This window comes from Vanacampus margaritifer, chromosome 1, assembly GCF_051991255.1.
Source record: "Vanacampus margaritifer isolate UIUO_Vmar chromosome 1, RoL_Vmar_1.0, whole genome shotgun sequence".
NCBI lineage: Eukaryota > Metazoa > Chordata > Actinopteri > Syngnathiformes > Syngnathidae > Vanacampus > Vanacampus margaritifer.
Window position 1 is genome coordinate 18,502,214 of NC_135432.1, and position 22,196 is coordinate 18,524,409.

The window sequence follows — 22,196 nt, forward strand, 5'->3', positions numbered from 1 at the left end:
AGATCAAAATACCATGTATGAAGTAAGTCAAATCATACAAAACATTATGTTTTTTTTTGTCTCTTTTACTCACACATTCAAGTCCTTCACTTCAAACTTCATTTTGCACTTGCAGTGCCCTGCTAATTTTCCATCCATCCATCCATCCATTTTCCAAACTAGTCATTCATTCCAGCTTGATGCATATCTCACCCAATGTCGACCAACTAACCTAAAATCATATAAAGCAGTCCTGAAACCTGGAGATTCTTAAGTTAAAAATCAATAACATTAATTCTGAAAGTGCATCCCATACTTGCTGTCACTATTGTTAGTTTCTGTGGAGGAAAGGCATCAGTGAGAAGCTGGCATAAGAATACAGCAAGGACATCTGCGACCCCTGAGGGCCAAGGAAACATATTCAAGAGTTGAACTTGGTAAAAGTTTGGATTCAGATCTTCTCTCCGAGCCACACACTCTTTCTCCTATGTTTTCGCTTCAACTTATTTTTCTTTCACTCCTTCCTTCCTTTACCTCCCACCACCCCGTCTAGCCATTCCTGACTTCAAAGTGATATTTATGCTAAAACTGGCGTTTTCCTTTCCCTAAGGGCATGTTCTTTTTAGGAATTTATACATCTATAACTCTACAGAAGTCGAAAAGAATAGGAAACAAGAAACAACCTAAAGTATTTTTTTTTTTTTTTTACTGTATCATCCTCACAGTCTCTAAATTGGTGTCTAATTATGAAAATCTATGTACACAAAGTGAAAAGTAAAATATTTGGAGTACAGTAAAATTGACCACCAAGGTAATACATTAAAAAATAGTGCTGAAAGTTAAAGCGTTAACTAATTAATTAATCACATAAAATTATTGCCTTAATCATGTATCAACGCAGATTAATCACACAGAATTCAGAAAAGACGTCCTCATAACATTAAATGTCGATCATTTAAATTTGGCGGGCACAAAATGTTGATAAAAAAGGCCTTTTTAATCAAGCTAGTAATTCTATTAATTCTAAGACGTGATTAATTTGATTTAAAAAATATATAATTTGACAGCTCTAATTAAACAACAACAACAAAAGTAAACAGATAAACGGCCCAGATTTTATTCACAAGGGACATTTGCATCAGTCTAGCAGCTAAACTATCAGTCTACGCTTCTTATTGTCTCTTCTTAAAGGTGTATTGAAGGATTTTCTCGAAAAGTAGAAGCCAAAGAAGCCTGTTTGTCACATTTAAAAAAATGCGCATGCGGAAGACCATCCTAACAGCTCACCTGCTCGTCTGTGGGAAACGCCTGTCAAATGTCGCTAATGTGCAAGCTCATCTTCATCATCATCCTCATCATCTTCATCAGTCTCTGCAGCTGGCCTCACTTCGTACGGGCGTACTCAGTGAGCTTGGTGGAGCTACAACAATGAATGGTGAATCAGAAGCTACATGCTACAAACGCTCAAAGTGCGCATGCGCAGTAGGAACGAGTGCACACGACGTCGTTACGGCAAATTGATTGACAGGATCGAGAAACAATCATTACGATGATCCACCCGGAAGACGTAGAGACTTAAAAATCCTTGAATACACGTTTAATGCTGGCCAAAATCAAGTTGACATTTTAATGAAACAAACAGAATGTGCAGCAGCCAAATTATCCTCAGCCAGGTCAAATGTGCTGTGTCGATGGACTGAGCAAAACCATGAATTGAACTGCAAGTATCCCTGATAAGTTAAGGATAAGTTAAGACATCAGAACTGCTTACAGTTCATCACGTCCAAATCCAAGCATCAGATATATTGGATGTCCCAGTGTATTCGAAGAGGACAAAACATACGACTGCCTCTAGCACTGAAAGGAAAATAAGTATGCATTTTTCTTCTTCTGAAAGTATAATTAATTTCTGTGTCTCCGTGGTGTTTTGCATTATGGTGATGAAGCACTGGAGGTCACACAGCTTAGCATCCATTTTATTTAGTGCTGCATCAATAGTGCTCAGTTTGTCTCTCTCTTGAGTCTTTGAGTGTCTCCCTCTCTGCGCTTGCTCTCTTCCTGTCTGTACAGCTGGAATCCTCTTGGTTCTAATTCCCTCCTCTTTCCCTTGTGTGCTGGAACCCCATCCAACTATTCAACCACAGCACTGAAACAAACCAACATCTGTTTGGAAAGCGGCCCAGTCCCGGCCTTTGCCTTCCTGCTGCGAGCATACCAGCCGCTGCACGCTTAACCCTTCGCTGGGCAGACGCAGGGCCGCCATTTGAGCGTAACTCAGCAGAGCATTCCAGGTATTAGCCAGAGATGCATTTGTGTACTTGGGAATTTGAATATCCATCTTTTTATTGCTTGTGGTTATTTTTCTTGTCACTAATTATGCTTAAATTGAGAGAATACTTCAGAAACTCAAAGCAATGATAGTCTGCAGACTCTTGTATGTTTGATGTATACAACTGACAATATAAAATAAATAAAGCATTAAAAAAAAGAGACTAAAATGGCTAATATTTAATTGGCTAACTCTTTTCGCCTTTAGTTTACGGCACTCGGCACCTGCATTGCAATGTGAATACCGCCACCTAGAGGACTGTGGTGGAACAGTTTCACCAGCACATCATGATTTTTCAATTTAAAGTAACCACATCACTTGGACATGTTTTTGATGATGGGTCTTGACAGAGGTATGTATTCTACTCAGTGTCTTTCTGGCAAGATTAGGTAATTATTTGTGAAAGCAGCCCTATCCCTACTTATAGCAGGATGTGCACAGCTATTCCTTTATGCAACCAATTTATTTTTAAAGAACGTATTTTTAATTTCACTTCTTATTTATTTAACAGTGCATTAAACTGGAACATTAACAGGAGGATAGCACATTTAAAAAAAAAAAAATGTTATCAAGTGACTCCTGAGAAGCACTGTTACTTTGGCTCACCACAACATTAGTCATTTTCAAAATGATTTGGTTAATAAGTAGGTCATAGTTGGCTACACAAACAGGTTTGCTTCAAAAATAATATATAAAGTTAAACCCATTTTCTCTCGTTTATTTAACAAGGCATTCTACCATTTTATTGATGCCTTAACATGTGTATGGGGAGCCTATAAAATAACACATATTGTTGGTTTAGAGAAATCCTTTATTGTTATAATAACAAAATATATCCACCTGGGGCCTAATTTGGGAGACCAAAAACACAGATGCACCAATCGGTGAAGCTCAAGCGCGGCACTCATTTTGACAGATCAGAGCCGATGTTCTGTCAGATTAGCATACCCGTTTAGCTGCCTCTATGTAAACCCAACCCTAACATCCAACCCGAGTTATGCTACTCTAACGGGTATGCTGTTTTGTCGGGACACCGGAGAAGTTTTCTAACAATAGTACTGTGACAAAAAAGAAACAAAATAGCTCAAGTATTCAAAGGGTGGTGGGATGTAATTGCTGTCAGAAAATATCTACCGGTATTTTGAAAAGGTAAAGCCTGCTTCACACGGCAAGATTTTAAATTTGTCGGCCGACTTCCAAACCGTGAGAGACGCCACACGTGTCGAGAAAAAATTACGGGAGTAACAGATTTGAACGTACACATCACACACGAACCGATTTCATTCATGAATGTTTCCTGGTTAGACGGGAAGTTTCGCAAAATCGCTCAAGATTAAATGTGACTTCTGAGTAAACAAACATGGAGGACTAGTCGTGATACTTCCTGGTTTGTTTTTAGCCGGAAAAAAAGCATCATAAAAAGAAAAGGTGTTGTTTAAAGGAGTATAAATAGCGCAAGCACGAACTTTCTGTTGCGCCATGACTTTCGATTTTGGATTCCCGACTATCTTCCTTTCCGTCTCGCTTTCTGATTGGCTGCACGTCACCATAAACTGGTTGCACGGGGATTTGTCCTCGGGGTACACTGCACACGGTGAGAAGTCGGGCCAAAACAATACAACATATTGAGTATTTCCCCGATGTCAGGTTAGAGTGGCCCAAACGTCCTTCCGAGTGGCCGATATCAGTCTGAGTCGTGTGTGGTGGCAGGATTATCTGTTAAGAGTATCGTCCTTAGAATTATCGGCAGGTAAAATTCGGTGCTAAAACCGGGCTAGTTCTCCTGCCGTGTGAACCCGGCTTAATCTGAGAATGTAACATAAAAGAAAAAAAATAGAGCATCTAAATCATTTATTTTAAATGAGGTTCAAATAACAAACAGACCAGAAGAATTTGAGCCAGAATCTTTCAAACTGGATGATTGTGACATAAACCCCAATTCTGCACTGTCAGGTTTAGTTGTGTACACCCGGTTTTGCTATGGATGATTGATTATGTTTTCTTATCTGCACCAAAACGACAGTGGCAAATATTTTGCCAATTTAAAGATGTCACTGGTCACCCGCAGCAATCACAGTCCATTGCGTACAACCGTCCTAGTAAACATAGTTTACCTATGTTTGAATTTAATCTGTTAACCAGTCAATTCTGCAGTACCAGAATGTTGCTGGCTATGCAACCATCAAGCCTCTCCACATTTCAGAACGTCCCTCTCGTAGCTCAGTGTGAATAAACGTCACCCTTTCATATCTCCCGCAGACTGGCTGGCACTTTTTTTTTTTTTTTTTTTTTACTTCTTCTACTAAACTAAAGCTCACTGGCCAAACCAGAATAAACAGAGCAGTGAGCTTGCAGGCCATCAACCAATCAAACAAAGCAAAACCAAGATTTCTTTCTTGATGTTTATTCGTTACTGACACAGACATTGAACAGACACACACAAATGGTCTTGATCCTGTTCACTTTACAAAAACGCATTTGTCATTTTCTTTTGCTCTGATAATTAAAAAACAATAATAGTACGTCTGTGATTTACACAGATGCACGATCAGGGGTGGAAGGTGTTCTTTAAGTGCCCACTAACGACCTAATCCACCTCTTTATAAAACCGTCACAAAATAATATGCAAAAACACAAAGTTGTAAATGTAGGTCTGCACTTATGATTATGTTTGGGCCAGCAGAGAAGGTTTTGAAGGTCTTGACTGCACGCCACTGCTTAGAGTGGAGTGTTAAAATGGTTCCCAAAGATAAAAATGTCTGCTACTCCCTTCAGGGCAAATTAATGTGTTGAACAGTAAACAGTGCTGTAAATTCCTCGTTTAAAAAGAGTCATCATATAAATCCTCACTGAATAGCTCTAGATTGCATTCATGTAGCTATTTTAAACAAGTTTAATCAAACAGTGAAGGATTTAATAAGGATATTAATCCAGATGCCTTCATTTGCAACCATAGTCGTGTTTGGAACCAGATTTATCACCTGCTTTGTAGCGGTCATATTGAGGAAAGAATGATGAAATCCTGAGGCTCTCCGTGAGATTGTGTAGAAAGGTTTCGAACCGTAGTGTCTGTTGGAGTTTTCGTTGGTGGTGATGGTGTGTAAAAATTAAAAATAATACAAAAGTATATATATATATATATATATACAGTATATATATATTAATTATATTATTTGATAGATCTTGTCGACATGATCACAGAGCATGTTGCGTGCTAGCCTAGCTTCAATTGAAATGTAGTGACTCAAGTTGTAATCAGTCTCGCAACTACGATGAAGTCTGACATTTGGGCGCAGTTGGTTCTAAGGACGCGGGGAAGATGTTTCAGTTTCATAAGGAACCACAATCCTTCCCATCCACTTTCACCGCGGCAAAAATCTCCGCCGGTAAAACTAACGTTCCTCTTCCATTGGGACGGGGAATAAAGCTTCTGCTCCAACTACTGATGCGTTTAAGGTACACAAAATATGTCGGAATTTGTAACTCTTGCTCAGAATTTTGATAAACTCTTCCTGAAGACTCCAAACTTGCAGCATGTACTCAATGATAGCTGAATTCAAATATACTTCAAAATATAAGTGGAAATTGCTACATGATCTTTGCTTTTATTTTAACTAAGAGCTCGTTTTTTTTTGGGGGGGGGGGGGGGGGGGTTGCGGTCAGAGTAAGGTCCTAATAAGAAACAGGTAGAAGTGTGTTCATAAATTAGGGGGACAATGAAGAACCAAAAGAAAAAACAACAACAACAATCACAGCGTTTTATCAAAAACAAACAATGTAGCTTGCTGATATGTGGCAGTTACAGTAATTGTTGGGTACAGTCCCAATAATGAAATATTACTTATTGGCATTGCAGACAAACAACAGTTTCATTATGTGTGATTTATTGTTTAGTCATTATTTCAACTAAGAATTTTACAATCCCCCCCCCCACACACACACACACACACACACGCACACACACACATATCGACATAGACCCTCTAACAATTTGGATTAATCCCGATACAAATCTATAAATTGATTATTGTTTTTTTTCTTTTACTCAAATTTAGAAAATACTAATCAGTAAACTTGTACATGTACAATGTAAGATTTGTATGGAAATGTATTTATCTGAAATTTCAGGCTTATAACTGAGCCATTGCATTTGACAAACAGGTTGCAGTCTGTTTCATGTTTGAACAGCACTGGAATAAAACATTAAGGCTTAATGTTCCATTAATATAACATTATTCCAAGCTTAAAGGGTGAACCCTAACCCAAAGTAAGACATTTTGTTAAATATTTCCATCAAAAAGCGATGTTTAAAAATCAATTCGGCCGCATATTGAATCGATTCGAGAATTGTGCACTGTAATATCGCAATCTATTGCCGAATCGATTTTTTTAAACACCCCTAGTGGATAGTGCGGGCATGTTATCATGTGCCCCCTTTTTTTTTTGCTTTGAGCACCTGCCCCTCTAAAGGTCACTGCACGCCCCTGTCCAGATGTATTAGGAGCTGCCATGTTCATCTCCTCTTTGTTTCTACCATTCTCTGTGGTTGGGATTGCCTGCGCTCTATTGTTACTTGTTGTGATTTATGGTCTGGTTGATGTTGGGAGTCGAAACGCATGTCTTGAGCTGTGTTGGTTTTCTGTACACTTTCATATTGAGCTCATCTCATTCCTCCCTTACCCACCTGTCATTATTTTAAAAAGGCATATACAGAATTGTTATTTTACTTTTTACAGACAGGCATAAATTTAACAAGCCCGGTAAAAGTCGCAGACTCATGAATCATCCACGTACCTGAACTGAAAGCTGGGTTTTGGTCATCAAAAGCAGTGTATCCCTACCATTATTGAGCCACGGTACTTATTTTACATTTTAACAACTAAACAAAATGGTCCCACAACGACACGTACGATTGGATCTGTGATCTCCCTGGCCAACTTTATATCATCCACCCGTGGAGGTCTGTTTGCAATTCCTCATATAGTGTTCCTTCGCTACTTCACACTTCACTTCTTGCGGATTCAATCTATTGCAAATTTTCATCCCCCCATTTTCAATAGTGAGTACCCCCTAAAAGTCTTTATTTATGCTGCTGTTTTTGTCCCTTTTTTTGTAATGTTAGTAAATATAAACAGCTATTTCTTTTACAACTTTTAATCAAAATATAGAATATTTGGTCAATTAAGAAACATGTATCATGATAAGTAAAAAAAAAAAAAAAGGTTTACATTTGACTTCTTTTAATTCTTCTTAGCAAATCATTGTCCCATCACTGGTGAGCTATTTACTCGTACTTAATGCATGTCTCATTCCTCCGCCCCTCTGTGCACATGTGCACTTACAAGATAAGTTAATTGAAGGCAATTAACTTCAAAGAGGCTGCTCATTTTATGCAACTCCGCAAGAAGAGCTCATTAAGGTGGCAGAAAGTATTAGCGTTATTGGAGGGGGGGTTGGGGTCAGGGACAACTTTTTTTTAACCACCACTACTTTGCGGAAATTCTCCTATTGCGGGTGGGCATGGAACTTAACACCCTCAAAAAGGGATCACTGTAGCTTGTGTGCTTCAACCTGCCTGGAGTCAATTAGCCAGCAATTTTCTTATTTTGCCATGTCAAGGACTGCGCCTCCCGCTCGCCAATTTGAAAGGTAATGAGAGGAGCCGCATCATTTGGCGATAAATCCAATTTGCTGTGCTCACACCCACAACGGTGCAAAACACCTGATTTTAACTGCGCCAAGCTGCATGCGTCTGTGAATCATCTGCCCAGACTTAGATCATGCAGTGGAAATGGAATGGAAATAGTGCCTTGAGACTGAAAACCGTCAAAGGGCAGTCGTTACGAAGTCGTCTTTTTGTCACTAGATGAGTTAAAATGACACTTTAGCTTCTAACATGTAGGGAACTTTACAGTGCTCTTTTTGCTTTTAATTTGTTTGAAAAATTATTTCAACATAAAAAAAGAATTATGTAAAAAAAAAAGAACATGTGACCTGGTGTTGCCAAATATCTTCCGCATAATTATAGAAACCCACTTTTTAGAAGCTGCCACCTCCAGGGAGCATCGGAAAGCGTCTCCAGTCACAGCTGAGAGAGGTGAGCGTCACAATGCCAAGCGGCAAGACGTTTTTTCTATCTTGCTTTTTCATCATTCTAGTCGTGATGTGAATACGGCTGAAAATTAGGCACTATAAGCGGCCGAGCCATGGTTAAAACATCTGAATCTTTTTTTTTCTATCTCGTCCTTTAGCTCTAGAATTTCCTGTTGGCCAACACCTGGGAATGACACACTTCAAGCGGCCTCACCAACTGCAGAGGCCTGTCATAATTTTTTTTTGTTTTTGTTTAAAATTTATAAGAGGACTCCATTGGCTGAATCATCAAACAAGCAAATAAATGAATGATTCCTTGGAATCAGATTACTTTTGTTTTCTGTTACGGACCTTTTCAAATGATAATTGTATTGTACTGTATGATAGCTTACTGCAGTCCTGTACCGAGTTTAAGAAGAGGCTTGAAGCTACAGATATTTACAAGGTAGAATGGGTCTTGAAGAGGGTCTTCTGCCCAGATTTAGTCATAACTGTTTTAATTGCCTTATGTGTCTTTGTGAGTGTTGTCGCGATTTCTGCTGACTGCCGTCGTGGCTGGGAGGCCTCCTCTATTTCCACAACAATAGACCATTTGTCTGTGGTTGAAGCCAATGTGTTAGTATGATGTCTTTAAAGTATCTCATGTCCGGTGAACTCCGGGAAAGTCTTCTGAAATCTTCGCATTTGTGAGAGGCTGCAGCCATTGTATGGAACTCACTTGTGCCCGGAATATTCTGTAGAAATAAAAGCTTCGAAGTAACTGTTCATCGATCTCCAGCCGGCATTCGGATAACCAACATTCTCACTACCCGAAAGAAAACGAACATGCGGAAGAAAAGATCATTTTCTTCAATTGACATCAAGGTCTACACCCATTCCGTTGCAGCCGACATGACAGTGGACATGATATGAGTGATCATGCTTTCTCACAGCAAGGCGTTAAACTGTTTGACAGGCCAATCATGACAGTACCATTCCCAGACTGACATGCGCATCCTCCAAACAATGACCGTGTCATTTACAAATTGCACTTGCACTAATACATTTTTATTTTATCTTTAAACTGATATTAAATGAACAATCACATCTTTTAAGTCATCGTGAATCAAGTCAAGTCCCGAGTCTTTAACTCCCATTCCAAGTCAAGACTCTTTAAGTTTTAAGTCATCAGTCATCGAAACAGTGACTCAAGTCAACTCATATCCAATTTATAAGGGCTGAAGTTCCTATCTGTGCTCAACAACATTCAGTTCTTTGGCATCTTAGACTGCCATGGAAATGGAATTTTGAACAGGACGACAAAGCAAATGGTGGCAGTTGATCAGGCAACTTAAAAGCAGAGGTTTTGTTAACTGTAAGGGATGGAAAAGAGGCCACATGGGCTCACAGTTTAGCTGCTTTTCATGCATAAGAAAACATGTCATACATTTGTAATGCATACTGTACATATGTTATTTTGATTACAAATATTTTGGAGAGCCTAACAGTTCGAGCTGCCCCTCCTGCGGTCTTGTCTGCTTGCTTATTTACTCAACCACAAAAGCCAAAGGAGCAAAATTACTGCTATGCCATTGCAAAAATAGTCAAACGTGTTTCGTAACCATCAACTCTGTGTGCGCAGCTTTCAGTTCTGCCATTAACATTTGCATTTTGTCATGTGCATATTCCTTTGCTTGTCACAGAATTGGTCGACGTATGCAACCAAAATGGAGACAAAATTGCTTAGTAGACCTTCGGTATTCATCTGCGCAGAGCTCAGAGCTTTTTTTTGTGGGTGTGCCTTGTCTATTTTGCTCCACTCAGGGGCTCGGCTATAATTGCTTGTTTAAGGATAATAACAAGGGAAGACTCTCAGAGGAGCCCCACACCGCAATCACCCGCCTTGAGGCGAACGCCACAACCGCAGTGCAGTGTGAAAAAGAAGTGGAAGACGGGGGAGGGAGCATAGGAAGGCACAGACAGATTGGATGGTAATTAGGGGCTTATTTTTTTCCCCTACAGACTGAATGAGCATCTGCATAACTCTCACCTGCACGGAACGGATTTGCTGTTGCGTGTGCGTGTGATCACATTCTTAGAAGCCTTTGTCATTTCTGTAAGGCTATCCCCTACGGCCTATGAAATTTCCCCATTGGATCTGTGTGTGTGTGTGCGAGTTCTGTGTGAGCGTATATGTTTAATGTAATGCGCAGGGAGCAGCCAGCACGTGCAGCAGCTCTCTCAGACAGTGCGAGATAATTAAATTAGGGGCTGAAACCAGCGGGCGGAATGCGATGAAGAGGATTTTAGTGTGTGTGATCCCTGGGATCTTTTCAAATTAAAACTGTTGTTTTGGAGAGTGGAAATGCAACACTCAAAGACACATCTTTTATGAAACAGGTGTACAGTATGTTTCACTCATTCATGATTGGCAGATCACAGGAGTGTCGTGCGTGTTCTTTGCATGAGATAAGGAGTCTGATAACACTTCTCCATAAATCCCGACCAGCAGTGATGTAGTTGGTGTGCGGCCAATGGGCATGGCATGCAAATTGTTTCATTCTTCTTCTTCTTCTTCTTCTTTTTTTTTAAATGCGCTTTTGCTCCTCCATGTGAATGTGGCTCTTTTTAAAATCACAAACATTACATGGCCGGTGTGTTCCCTGTGTGTCTGCGCAATGTAGCATAAACCATAGCGTAGCACCACATAATAACTTATCCCATGACGCTCTCAACTAGGGTTGTCCAAATTGTGGGACCATGCCCAGTAGTCTTCTTCAAATGAATGCATTTTTTTTTCAGACCAGCACCACCATGTGTTGAAACTTGAAAGTAATACATTCAATACAGACACAAGATTAATGCTGGTAAAAAATGAAAAAGTGACTGACTATTTTGTTTGTATTTGTTTTTTATTCAAGCACTTTATTTAAAGCTGCTCTATGTGACAATTTGCCCAAAATATCTTTACAATAGCCTTTTTATTTTACCTTTTATGACTAAATCATCTTCTAATTAGTAGATTAACACATTAACTGTTCACAATGGATATTCCTGCAAGCCTCTGGCTAATAGTTTTCAGACTGGATTCGGGTTCGAATTTTTTTCCCACTGCCTGCGGATGTGATTTGCTTTGTGTATAGGTGAAGAAGGGTGTGTGAAGTTTCATTTTTCGTCAATAGCTGGCAGTAGCCATTCGAAATTGAATTTTCTGCATTCAGTAGCTTTAATCAAACACACAAGAGAGAATTGTCATTAATCAGTCTTCTGTTGATTTAGTTTTGATTAGAGTTGACTTTTGTCTGTCTCATTAGATTGTTGTGTCCACCTGTTCTCGTCATCCCAGTCCCTCGTGTCTTCCAATCAGCTCCCTCAGCCACGTGTGTCTTGTCCAGGGGTCCATTTCACAAAGCATGTCCAACAAACTAACAAGGCTAACCCTGAACAGCGAGTTGACATACCCTGAGATAGGAAACTCTGCGTTTTCGGTTCCAGGCAAGCTGATTCGAGGTACAGTGGTACCTTGGCTCACGAACTTAATTGGTTCCCACAGAGAGTATGTGGGCCGAAAAGTTCGTCTTCCAAACAAGTATTTCCCATAGGAAACCATTGAAATGAGAATAATCCGTTCCCAGGTCCCCATAAAACACAATTTTCTACTAAAAAAGCCTTAAAACTACACAAAATATACCTTATTTTATGTATAATAAATGTGCTATTGTATTGTAATTAAATAAATACACTGTACTGTATAAAAAGTGTTTTTATTTGCAAAACTTGCAACTTGCCTTTGTGATGGTACAGTAGTTGAAGGCTTGATGGAATGGAGTGGGAGGAGGAGGGAGGGAGGGAGTTACTGTTTGGAAGGAGAGTCCTCCGGTGTGGCTTCTCTTCTTTGCTTCTTAGGAGACTCTTTATCCTTGTTGCTGACTAAAAACCTCTTAATTGACACCTGTTGCTTTCTGAGTTGTAAGGTCTTACGAAACTGAGGCATCACATTATCATTCATCATGTTGATGATTCTCATAGCCACAGTCTTTTCTGAATGGTACTGTTCGACAAAATCCTGCACATCACTCCACTTTGCTAACATGGTCTTGATGCTCTCACTTGATGCTGACAAACGCGCACCTCGTTCGTGTTTGTCGATGATCTCCTTCTTCTGCTCGACCGTAATTTTCTTCAATGTCTTCTTAGGCTTAACACTAGCCTTTTGTGGGGTCTTTTTTGGTCCCATGGTAGCAAAAGTACACTCCAAAAGTACTCCAAAATGATCCAAAATGTCTACCGAACACAAACCACGTCCGCACTCAAACAAAGGGGGCAACGAACTGGAACGCCGTGAGCGTGCGTCAGCTTCTCGTGATTTCTCGTGTCGCAAGATTTGGTTCGTCCGCCGAGACAAAATGCTCGCGAATTTAATGTTCGTGAGGCGAAAAGTTCGTGAGCTGAAGCGTTCGTGAGCCGAGGTACCACTGTAGTTATATTAACGCAGAGTAGTTTCACCTGGCGTTGCCACTACACTAAGGCCCCGTCCACACGAAAGCCACTTTCAATGTATCCTCACAAGTTTCTTACCGTTCAGGCTTGTGATGACGTAATGGTCGCAGCTCGATGACGACGCATTGTCGCAGATTGATGACGTATGCGCCAATTCTCGCGTGACTGCGCGCGAACCGTCAGTCTGTCAACAACAATGGCGGCTAGCCGTGTCGTAAAAGCATAAATTGTCCCATTCCTCCCTATTCATTGGATATCTATCCATCTATCTATCTATCTATCTATCTATCTATCTATCACCATCAGGGGTGCACTGTATAGAAATATAAATTGTGGTGATATTTATTTTTATTTTGACTTCATGAGCATACTTGGTATTGGAGTAATCCAAAAGTAATTCAAAATTACTTTAAAGTTATGATTACCTTACTAACTACATTTTTTAGCAGGTAACTTGTAACTGTAATGGAATACATTTTAAAAGTAACCCTCCCTACCCTGATTTCAGGGTTTCTTGACACAGAGTTCTGACTGAACATGCTTTGTGAAATAGACCCCTGGCGTCTCTCATTGTCTCGTCTCAGTTTTGCATTTAGTTCAATGCTTTACTTCAATCTTTATTGGTTCATTATTCTTGTCACGTCATGTTGCAGTTTGTTTGCTGGCTTGAGTGTTTGTCTGTTACTTTGAGTCTTGATTTTCAATGTATTTATTTTTTGATTTTGTGCGTTTGGGATGACTCAAGTACCTTGTTTGCTTTTTCTTTTTTGTTGAATTAAATTACTTCTTTTTTTTTTGTACACACCTGACTCGCCACCTTGCCTCACTGCATGTGGGTCCACTTCCACATCAAAACGTCACAAGACTGACAATTAAAATTAAAGTAGAAGTAAAATTAGATCAAAATACAAAATTGAAAAACATGTTTGATTTGATCACTTTAAAAGGTTGTGTTTATGTGACCTAGAGGTTTTGTAACAAACATTAGTAAAGCCATGTTGTCTTGTTATTAGGTATGTGTCATTTGAAATATACATGTGCAGGCATTAAAAAGATTTGGGTACTTGGACCTGCAGTGTAAATCCTTGTTTGCAAAACTACTACCCTCAAGAGACACAAAATAAATATGGAGTTAATGATTAATTAATTTGAAACTGTAATACTACCTATCACAGTTGATCAATATGCCCTTTATTCCCCACCAGAAAATTACCAAATAGTTTAAATGCCAGTTTATAGAAGGTGCAACAACAGAAGAGACTGCTGGTCCGTGGGTGCATCGTCTTTGAATGACAGTCATCAGAGGCCTGAGAATGGATTTATGCAAATCCTTTGGGAGTCAGGTGACGTGTGTGTGTTGGTTCCTGGTACGTTTTTATCATGTGAAGCTAAAATCCATATTTTGTGATGTTTTATTTGGGTTGCCCACGCCACTGAGCTACACCACTGAAGCAAGTGAATCATAGTATGAAACATCTGAGGAGGTGAATGTGTCATTCTGTGAAAGCTGTAGGGAAATAACGGCACAGACGTTTTCTTTTGTGTGTGTGTGCGATGCCCCAATAGAAGAGTACCAATGATGCCCAAGTATAATGATAACCTTAGCATTACTAATGGAGATTATTATGACATAAACAAAGTGGAATATAATGTATTATGGTGCTGACTCTTGAATACAAAATGATCAAATATCAATTGTATTACAATTTTTTTTTAACAGTTGGTAAATTGCATCACAAATGGCACATTTTTAAAACGTTTCACATTGTTGAATATCGACCACTGCAAATGTTCCTCTCCGTACACACCATAAAGGCCATTTTGATGTTTTAAAACATTTAGTTCAGGCACAACTGAACGAAAGTACAGTTAGAGAATTATTACCAGAGGTTGATTAACTTTTGCAAATATCACTCTAAAGGCAGCAGAGAAGTGTACATCTGGTCCAGCGCTGACTTAGTGGATGGAAAATAGCAAGCGAGTGATGTTAAAAATGTCTTTTGGCAGCTGTGATCAGGTCGTTGCTAATAGCAGCTCAGCTGGTCGGTTTCTTTTTGCCAGTTGACATGGCGAGATTGAGACAGAAATCACCAGCATATTGGTCCAATTCTCTGGAAGATGGAATAGTTTGTCATTTGAGCAATAAAGTCTAGCTGCGGTCCAGACTGACATCATCTTCGGCCTCCTGGACCGATTATTCCCCCACTAGTTGCTCGAGTGTCGTATGAGGGAGAAAATGGATCCTAGGCCAGTGAGACTCACAATAATTATATATGAATAATGTTCAGCTTTTTTGTTGTTGTTGTAAAGAACTGACTTTGTCCAATCTTCTGAATGACCTTGCATGGATGTTTTTGACTTCTTTACATGTAAAGGAAAGTACAAGTGCATCCATGTCATGGTGGGCTTCTTGTAAACTTCCTTATTAATTTAAGTACACTTGCTCCTAAGTGTAACACCTATCGGTAATTACCATGTTGTAGATGCAGCTTAAGCTATTTTCATGTCTTTCTGATGTTTCTCAAGCAGGTCAAAACCAGTCAAGCACCTCATGTATCGCGGCATGCACTGCCACCACTTCTCAAACAGGATGTCCAGACTGATGATCTCTTCCAGGTCTGGGAGAAGATCTCCCAGGAGACCATCTGTTGTCTCATCAGCAGCAGATCCACACATTGTGGGGAGTGCATAAAGGCATATGGAAGCTATAGACACTACTGAGCGACATTGTCGGCCCTTTTTTTCAGCTAGCCGATAACAAATCCTAGGTGCCTTAATAACATGTATGTGATGTTATTGTGCCAAAATACAGAAAAGCTGAATAATAAAAATTAAAAAAAATAATACACCCACTATTGTTTTGAGGCTTTGCTCACTGGTTTCGGTGACGTGAGCAGCCCAATAAAACATCACAAACATGGATCTGTGCTTTACTGCAAAAACTGACAACACTGAAAACAACCAGTGTTCCCATGAGAAAGTATCGTAGTTACTACTAATTACTTGATTTTAAAAGTAACTAAGTTAGATTACAAGTTACTTTGTTAGATGCATTCAACAGATGCGGAAAAACCCGCTTAAAATAAAATATTTTGCCAATATTTAATTGCAAGTGCAGTTTTTTTTTTTGATGTTGACGAATAAAGCATCCTTTTAAATTAAAGATAAACTTTTTTTTCTTTTACTTAAAACTGCTCTCTGTAACAATTTGGCCAAAAATATCTTTACAATAGCCTTTTTATTTGACCATTTAAGACCGAAACATCTTCACAATGGGTACCCCTGCAAACCTCTGGCTGATGGTTTTCAGACCGGGTTCGAATTTTCCGCCCTCTGTCTGTGGATATGACTCCTTTTCTTCCCTCATTGTTATTCACGTTCATGTGCTGAAATGGCACATCCGTGATACCACTCTCCTAAAAACGAATGCTAAATTTTCAAGTCCCAGAATGCTTCACTTCAAGCTGTAAACACTGTAGTCCGCCTTTATGTGAGTGGTTTTCCATTATCATATGCATGGTACATCTGCAGAGAGGTTGACAGAGGCTGCAGAAAAATGATCACAGCTGAAAATTTGAGTAATACTGTATCTCCCAAGACACCAGACGCACACACACAACCTCATGCATAACCACACTGCAGACACAGACCGTCTTCTTCAGCTGTTTTCTCTAAGCTAACACACTTTTAGCTGGTACGTGACTATCACATAGGGATATTGTGTTACTATGTGAGCACTGGTGGATGAGAATCTGTATTGTTTAGGCAGGAATTAGCTCAGTAAGCTCTTGCAGGGTTTAGGGTATCTATGGCAATTTACTTCTCTGAATTGAAGTCACTTTTCTGTGGATATGGCAGTCCATATTTGTTCCGTATAAAAATGCAATATCACTATACTAGTCCGGTAAACACAGTATAAATAATGTGTAACAGATCTAAAAATTGAATATTTAAGGGTAGAGAAAGTACTGAGTACGAGACTTGGTATATAACGCCATGGTTAGTATACTGGAAGTTTCCATGTTTCTTATTAAATATTAACCCAACAGACCCTACATATTTCTTAGATTGCACACACTGTAGTGATTATGGCCCAGAGGGGTGCACAGTATTGTTTGGAATAGTTATTGACTTGTTTGTGAAGTGTTGAGCAACAGCAGCAATGTCTGTGCCTTTTCTGTTCTCACCACTGCGGGTCCATAATCATACCGTTTATAAAACACATAGAATTGAGATTGCTCACTTATAATAAAAACACAAACTTGAGCGAGGGTAAAAGATAGTGAGCAGTGGTTGAACAGGACCATCATTCCGTGGTGTTGATGGTTTTCACAGATTTGAGAGGTGTGACAGCGACGTCAAAACGTCTTCTCCACTCTTCTCCTCTGCAACCAGGACATTTTTGATTGAGTGAGGCTGAAAATAATAAGGGGATAGTTTTCTGTATGTATACACAGTGGACTCCCGCTATTCGTGCGGGTTAGTAATATAGAAATAAAAATAGCAAAAATCCACATATAACTGTATAACCCATTAAAATGCTTGGAATATTTTTTAATTGGTTTTCTGAACAGTAAGCAAACACTTGTGTGCTTGATCCAACTCAATGACTTGGTCTTTCATTTCTGATTTCCATTTCACTTTGAGTTTAACACTGTTGCAATGATAGAGTCCATGCATTGTAGGTCTTTGGCGTTGACGACACACAATTATTTATTTTTTTATTGTGAATAATGAGTATAATTAACATTTATTATTGTTGGCCCTGACCATTCTCTGCGCAAAAAAAAAGTCACTCTTCAAGTACTTAACAAAACAGCACAACTTGGTCAGGATAATCTTTTGAGTCTTGCTATCAGGCTTAAGAAATATTGATATATGATACAACGCCAACATTTTGTCCCAACATGCTGTAAGACAAAACAAATGCTAATGGGAGTTATTAAAAAAAAATCTCTTACACTGTTGTGATATGTTAGGTCATGCAGCATTAGAACAGCTGGGAAGCACTGGAACATTTCCATGACAGAAAGCAGAGAAGTAAATTCTATCTTTCCCACCATAGTTTGTCTCTGCTCCCATAGCGCTAGCCTGTTAAATTACAGAAAAAACACTCACTGCCAAATACTCTGTCTTTGTGCACTGTGGGAGAGGGAAAATATTCAGCAAGAAAGCTTTCAATGATGCTGTGGAAAGAATTCCACACAATATCAACATTCAGTACAGGGATACTTTCGGGGGAGAAAAGTATCCGACTCACTGCAGTTCCTTAGACCTCATGGTCAGTCCTCGCATGCACATGACATACAGTAACGTATGAGATGAATATGTTGTGAATAGAGCAGGAAGGAAATGCTGAGACTGAATTGTTGTCCGACAGTTGAGTCTGTTATTCCTGCACGCTCTGTTGAAACCACGCACTCTGAGGTTCAGCTGGAGAGAAGTGTATGTGATTACACGATGCTCTAGCTTTTAAAAGGAACCCCGACTGTCATGACAAGTTTGCTCTATATTATTTATTTGGATGTTACTAACTTAACTATGAGATTCATTTTCATCAAAAATCATTTCTTTATTTGGACATACGCCGCACAACGCATTCACTGCACAGTGACGTCGAATGGCGGCAGGCTTTTTGCCGAGCAATGTGAAATGCCTATAAAGAAAGCAAGGTGAGCCTCGTAGCGTTCCTAAAGAAACAACATGCGATTTGGAGAGCCACCCTCCCCCACGTCGTGCTCTCGTCATTCGCCAGACGCATTCATGTCAAAACGGGGGGCTTTAGGACCCAGATGCGGGAAGGCAGAGCAAGGAGGCAGGGGTGTAGTTAAAAAAAAAAGGGATTTAATTTCTATTAACAAAAAGGTTTCCAAAGTTCAAAAACATAAAACAAAGCATGAACTTGAACTTGAACAAAAAAAACAGACAGCAACAAAACATGAACTTGAACTAGAACTTGGGAGGGAACAGAAAACAGGGCAGCATGACATGAGGACAAACATACATACCACAATGCACCAACACAGACAGAGGAGAGACAGCAGACTAAATACACCAACACTAATGACGCAACAAGACACACCTGGACCAGACACAAGCGGCTGAGGGCACTGATTGGACAACACAAGGAAGGGCAGGGTCACAATCAACAAGACAAGGAAAACACACAAGGAAAGCAGAAACTGAACATGACAGAACCAAAACCAAAACATGACAGAACCCCTCCGTCGAGGGACGGCTTCCAGACGTCCCTTAAAAAGTTCAAAAACAGGGCGGGCGGAGGGGGCGCGGAGGCGGGAACCTGACACATCCCTCCAGTCTAGTCCGGGGGACGTCCCGGACGCCAGACGAGGGGAGCCCGGCGGCGCTGATCTGGAGGGCGCCCCGGACGCCACACCGGAAGAGGACGGCCGTGGGATGAACATCTCCTGTCCACCCCCATGGGCCTGACGCCGCCATGGAAGAAGCGAAGAGACCCCGCACGAGAGCGGCCGAAGCCAGGAGGCCCGGGGCTGCAGAGGGTGAGAATGCCCGGGGTCCTGAAGCTGCCGTGGAGGCGCGAGGACTTGAGGCGGCCGACGAGGCGCGAGGACTTGAGGCGGCCGACGAGGCGCGAGGACTTGAGGCGGCCGATGAGGCGCGAAGACTTGACGCGGCCGTGGAGGCGCGAAGACTTGAGGCGGCCGTGGAGGCGCGAAGACTTGAGGCGGCCGTGGAGGCGCGAAGACTTGAGGCTGCCGTGGAGGCGGCCGACGAGGCGCGAAGACTTGAGGCTGCCGACGAGGCGCGAAGACTTGAGGCTGCCGACGAGGCGCGAAGACTTGAGGCTGCCGACGAGGCGCGAAGACTTGAGGCTGCCGACGAGGCGCGAAGACTTGAGGCTGCCGACGAGGCGCGAAGACTTGAGGCTGCCGACGAGGCGCGAAGACTTGAGGCTGCCGTGGAGGCGCGAAGACTTGAGGCTGCCGTGGAGGCGCGAAGACTTGAGGCTGCCGTGGAGGCGCGAAGACTTGAGGCTGCCGTGGAGGCGCGAAGACTTGAGGCTGCCGTGGAGGCGCGAAGACTTGAGGCTGCCGTGGAGGCTGCCGACGAGGCGGCCGACGAGGCGGCCGACGAGGCGCGATGACTTGAGGCTGCCGTGGAGGCGGCCGACGAGGCGCGATGACTTGAGGCTGCCGTGGAGGCGGCTGACGAGGCGCGATGACTTGAGGCTGCCGTGGAGGCGGCCGACGAGGCGGCCGACGAGGCGGCCGACGAGGCGCGAAGACTTGAGGCTGCCGTGGAAGCGCGAAGACTTGAGGCTGCCGTGGAAGCGCGAAGACTGGAAGCGCGAAGACTTGAGGCTGCCGTAGAGGCGCGAAGACTTGAGGCTGCCGTGGAGGCGGCCGACGAGGCGCGATGACTTGAGGCTGCCGTGGAGGCGGCCGACGAGGCGCGATGACTTGAGGCTGCCGTGGAGGCGGCCGACGAGGCGCGATGACTTGAGGCTGCCGTGGAGGCGGCACGGAGTCCGGGGACTGTCGCGGAGCCGGCACGGAGTCCGGGGCCTGCTGTGGAGCTGATATGGGAACTTGGAGCTGACGCTGAGCCGGAAGTTGCTGTGGAGCTGATCCGGAATCCTGGGGCTGTCGCAAAGCCGGGACGGAAACCTGGGCCTGACGCGGAGCTGATACGGGATCTTGGGGCTGATGTGAAAACGGGACGGAAACCTGGGCCTGACGCAGAGCTGATACGGGATCTTGGGGCTGACGTGAAAACGGGACGGAAACCTGGCCCGACGCGGAGCTGATATGGGATCTTGGGGCTGACGTGAAAACGGGATGGGATCTTGGGGCTGACGTGAAAACGGGACGGAATCTTGGGGCTGACGTGAAAACGGGACGGAATCTTGGGGCTGACGCGGAGCCGGCACGGAGTCCGGGGGCTGACGCAGAGCCGGCACGGAGTCCGGGGGCTGACGCAGAGCCGGCACGGAGTCCGGGGGCTGACGCAGAGCCGGCACGGAGACCTGAGGCTCCGACGGCCGACGTGGCTCGGAGACCTGAGGCTCCGACGGCCGACGTGGCTCGGAGACCTGAGGCTCCGACGGCCGACGTGGCTCGGAGACCTGAGGCTCCGACGGCCGACGTGGCTCGGAGACCTGAGGCTCCGACGGCCGACGTGGCTCGGAGACCTGAGGCTCCGACGGCCGACGTGGCTCGGAGACCTGAGGCTCCGACGGCCGACGTGGCTCGGAGACCTGAGGCTCCGACGCCGACGTGGCTCGGGGACTTTGGACTTCGGCTGACGTGGTTCGGGGACTTTGGACTTCGGCTGACGTGGTTCGGGGACTTTGGACTTCGGCTGACGTGGTTCGAGGACTTGGGGCTGCCGCGGAGCCGGCACGGAGTCCGGGAGCTGCCGCGGAGCCGGCACGGAGTCCGGGAGCTGCCGCGGAGCCGGCACGGAGTCCGGGAGCTGCCGCGGAGCCGGCACGGGAACCTGGGACTGCGGCGGCAGACGTGGCTCAGGGATCTGAGGCTGTGGCGGCAGACGTGGTTCTGGGACTGGCAGGATAGGGACTTGAGGCTGCGGCGGCAGTCCTGGCAGGGAAAGGGACATGAGGATGCGGCGGCAGTCCTGGCAGAGAGGCTTGAAGCTGTGGCGGCAGACCTGGCAGAGGACTTGAGGCTGTGGCGGCAGACCTGGCAGGATAGGGACTTGAGGCTGCGGCGGCAGTCCTGGCAGAGAAAGGGACATGAGGCTGCGGCGGCAGTCCTGGCAGAGAGGCTTGAAGCTGTGGCGGCAGACCTGGCAGAGAACTTGAGGCAGCGGCGGCAGGCGTGGTAGGACAGGGACTCGAGGCTGCGGCTGAGCCGATACGGGGACCTGGGGCTGCGGCGGAGCCGACACGGGGACCTGGGGCTGCGGCGGAGCCGACACGGGGACCTGGGGCTGCGGAGGCAGACGTGGCTCGGGGACTGAGAACAGCGGTGGCAGACGTGGTTCGGGAACTGGGAACAGCGGTGGCAGACGTGGCACGATAGGGACTTGAGGCTGCGACGGTAGACCTGGCAGGATAGGGACTTGAGGCTGTGGCGGCAGTCCAGGCAGGGAAAGGGACATGAGGATGCGGCGGCAGTCCTGGCAGAGAGGCTTGAAGCTGTGGCGGCAGACCTGGCAGAGGACTTGAGGCTGTGGCGGCAGACCTGGCAGGATAGGGACTTGAGGCTGCGGCGGCAGTCCTGGCAGGGAAAGGGACATGAGGATGCGGCGGCAGTCCTGGCAGAGAGGCTTGAGGCTGTGGCGGCAGACCTGGCAGAGGACTTGAGGCAGC

General features: G+C 43.6%; 1 protein-coding gene across 1 annotated transcript in view; it reads right to left on the minus strand.

Annotated features, from left to right (window-relative positions):
- The window catches only part of LOC144062167 (uncharacterized), a 57,954-nt gene extending 35,969 nt beyond the window's left edge, over window positions 1-21,985 (minus strand). Inside the window, exons 1-2 of the mRNA XM_077583225.1 lie at window positions 21,428-21,985; window positions 21,296-21,394 (exon numbers count right to left, since the gene is read on the minus strand). Coding sequence (XP_077439351.1) covers window positions 21,296-21,394; window positions 21,428-21,985 — 657 coding nt within the window. The remainder of the gene's footprint in view (window positions 1-21,295; window positions 21,395-21,427) is intronic.
- Between the last annotated feature and the right edge of the window lie 211 nt (window positions 21,986-22,196).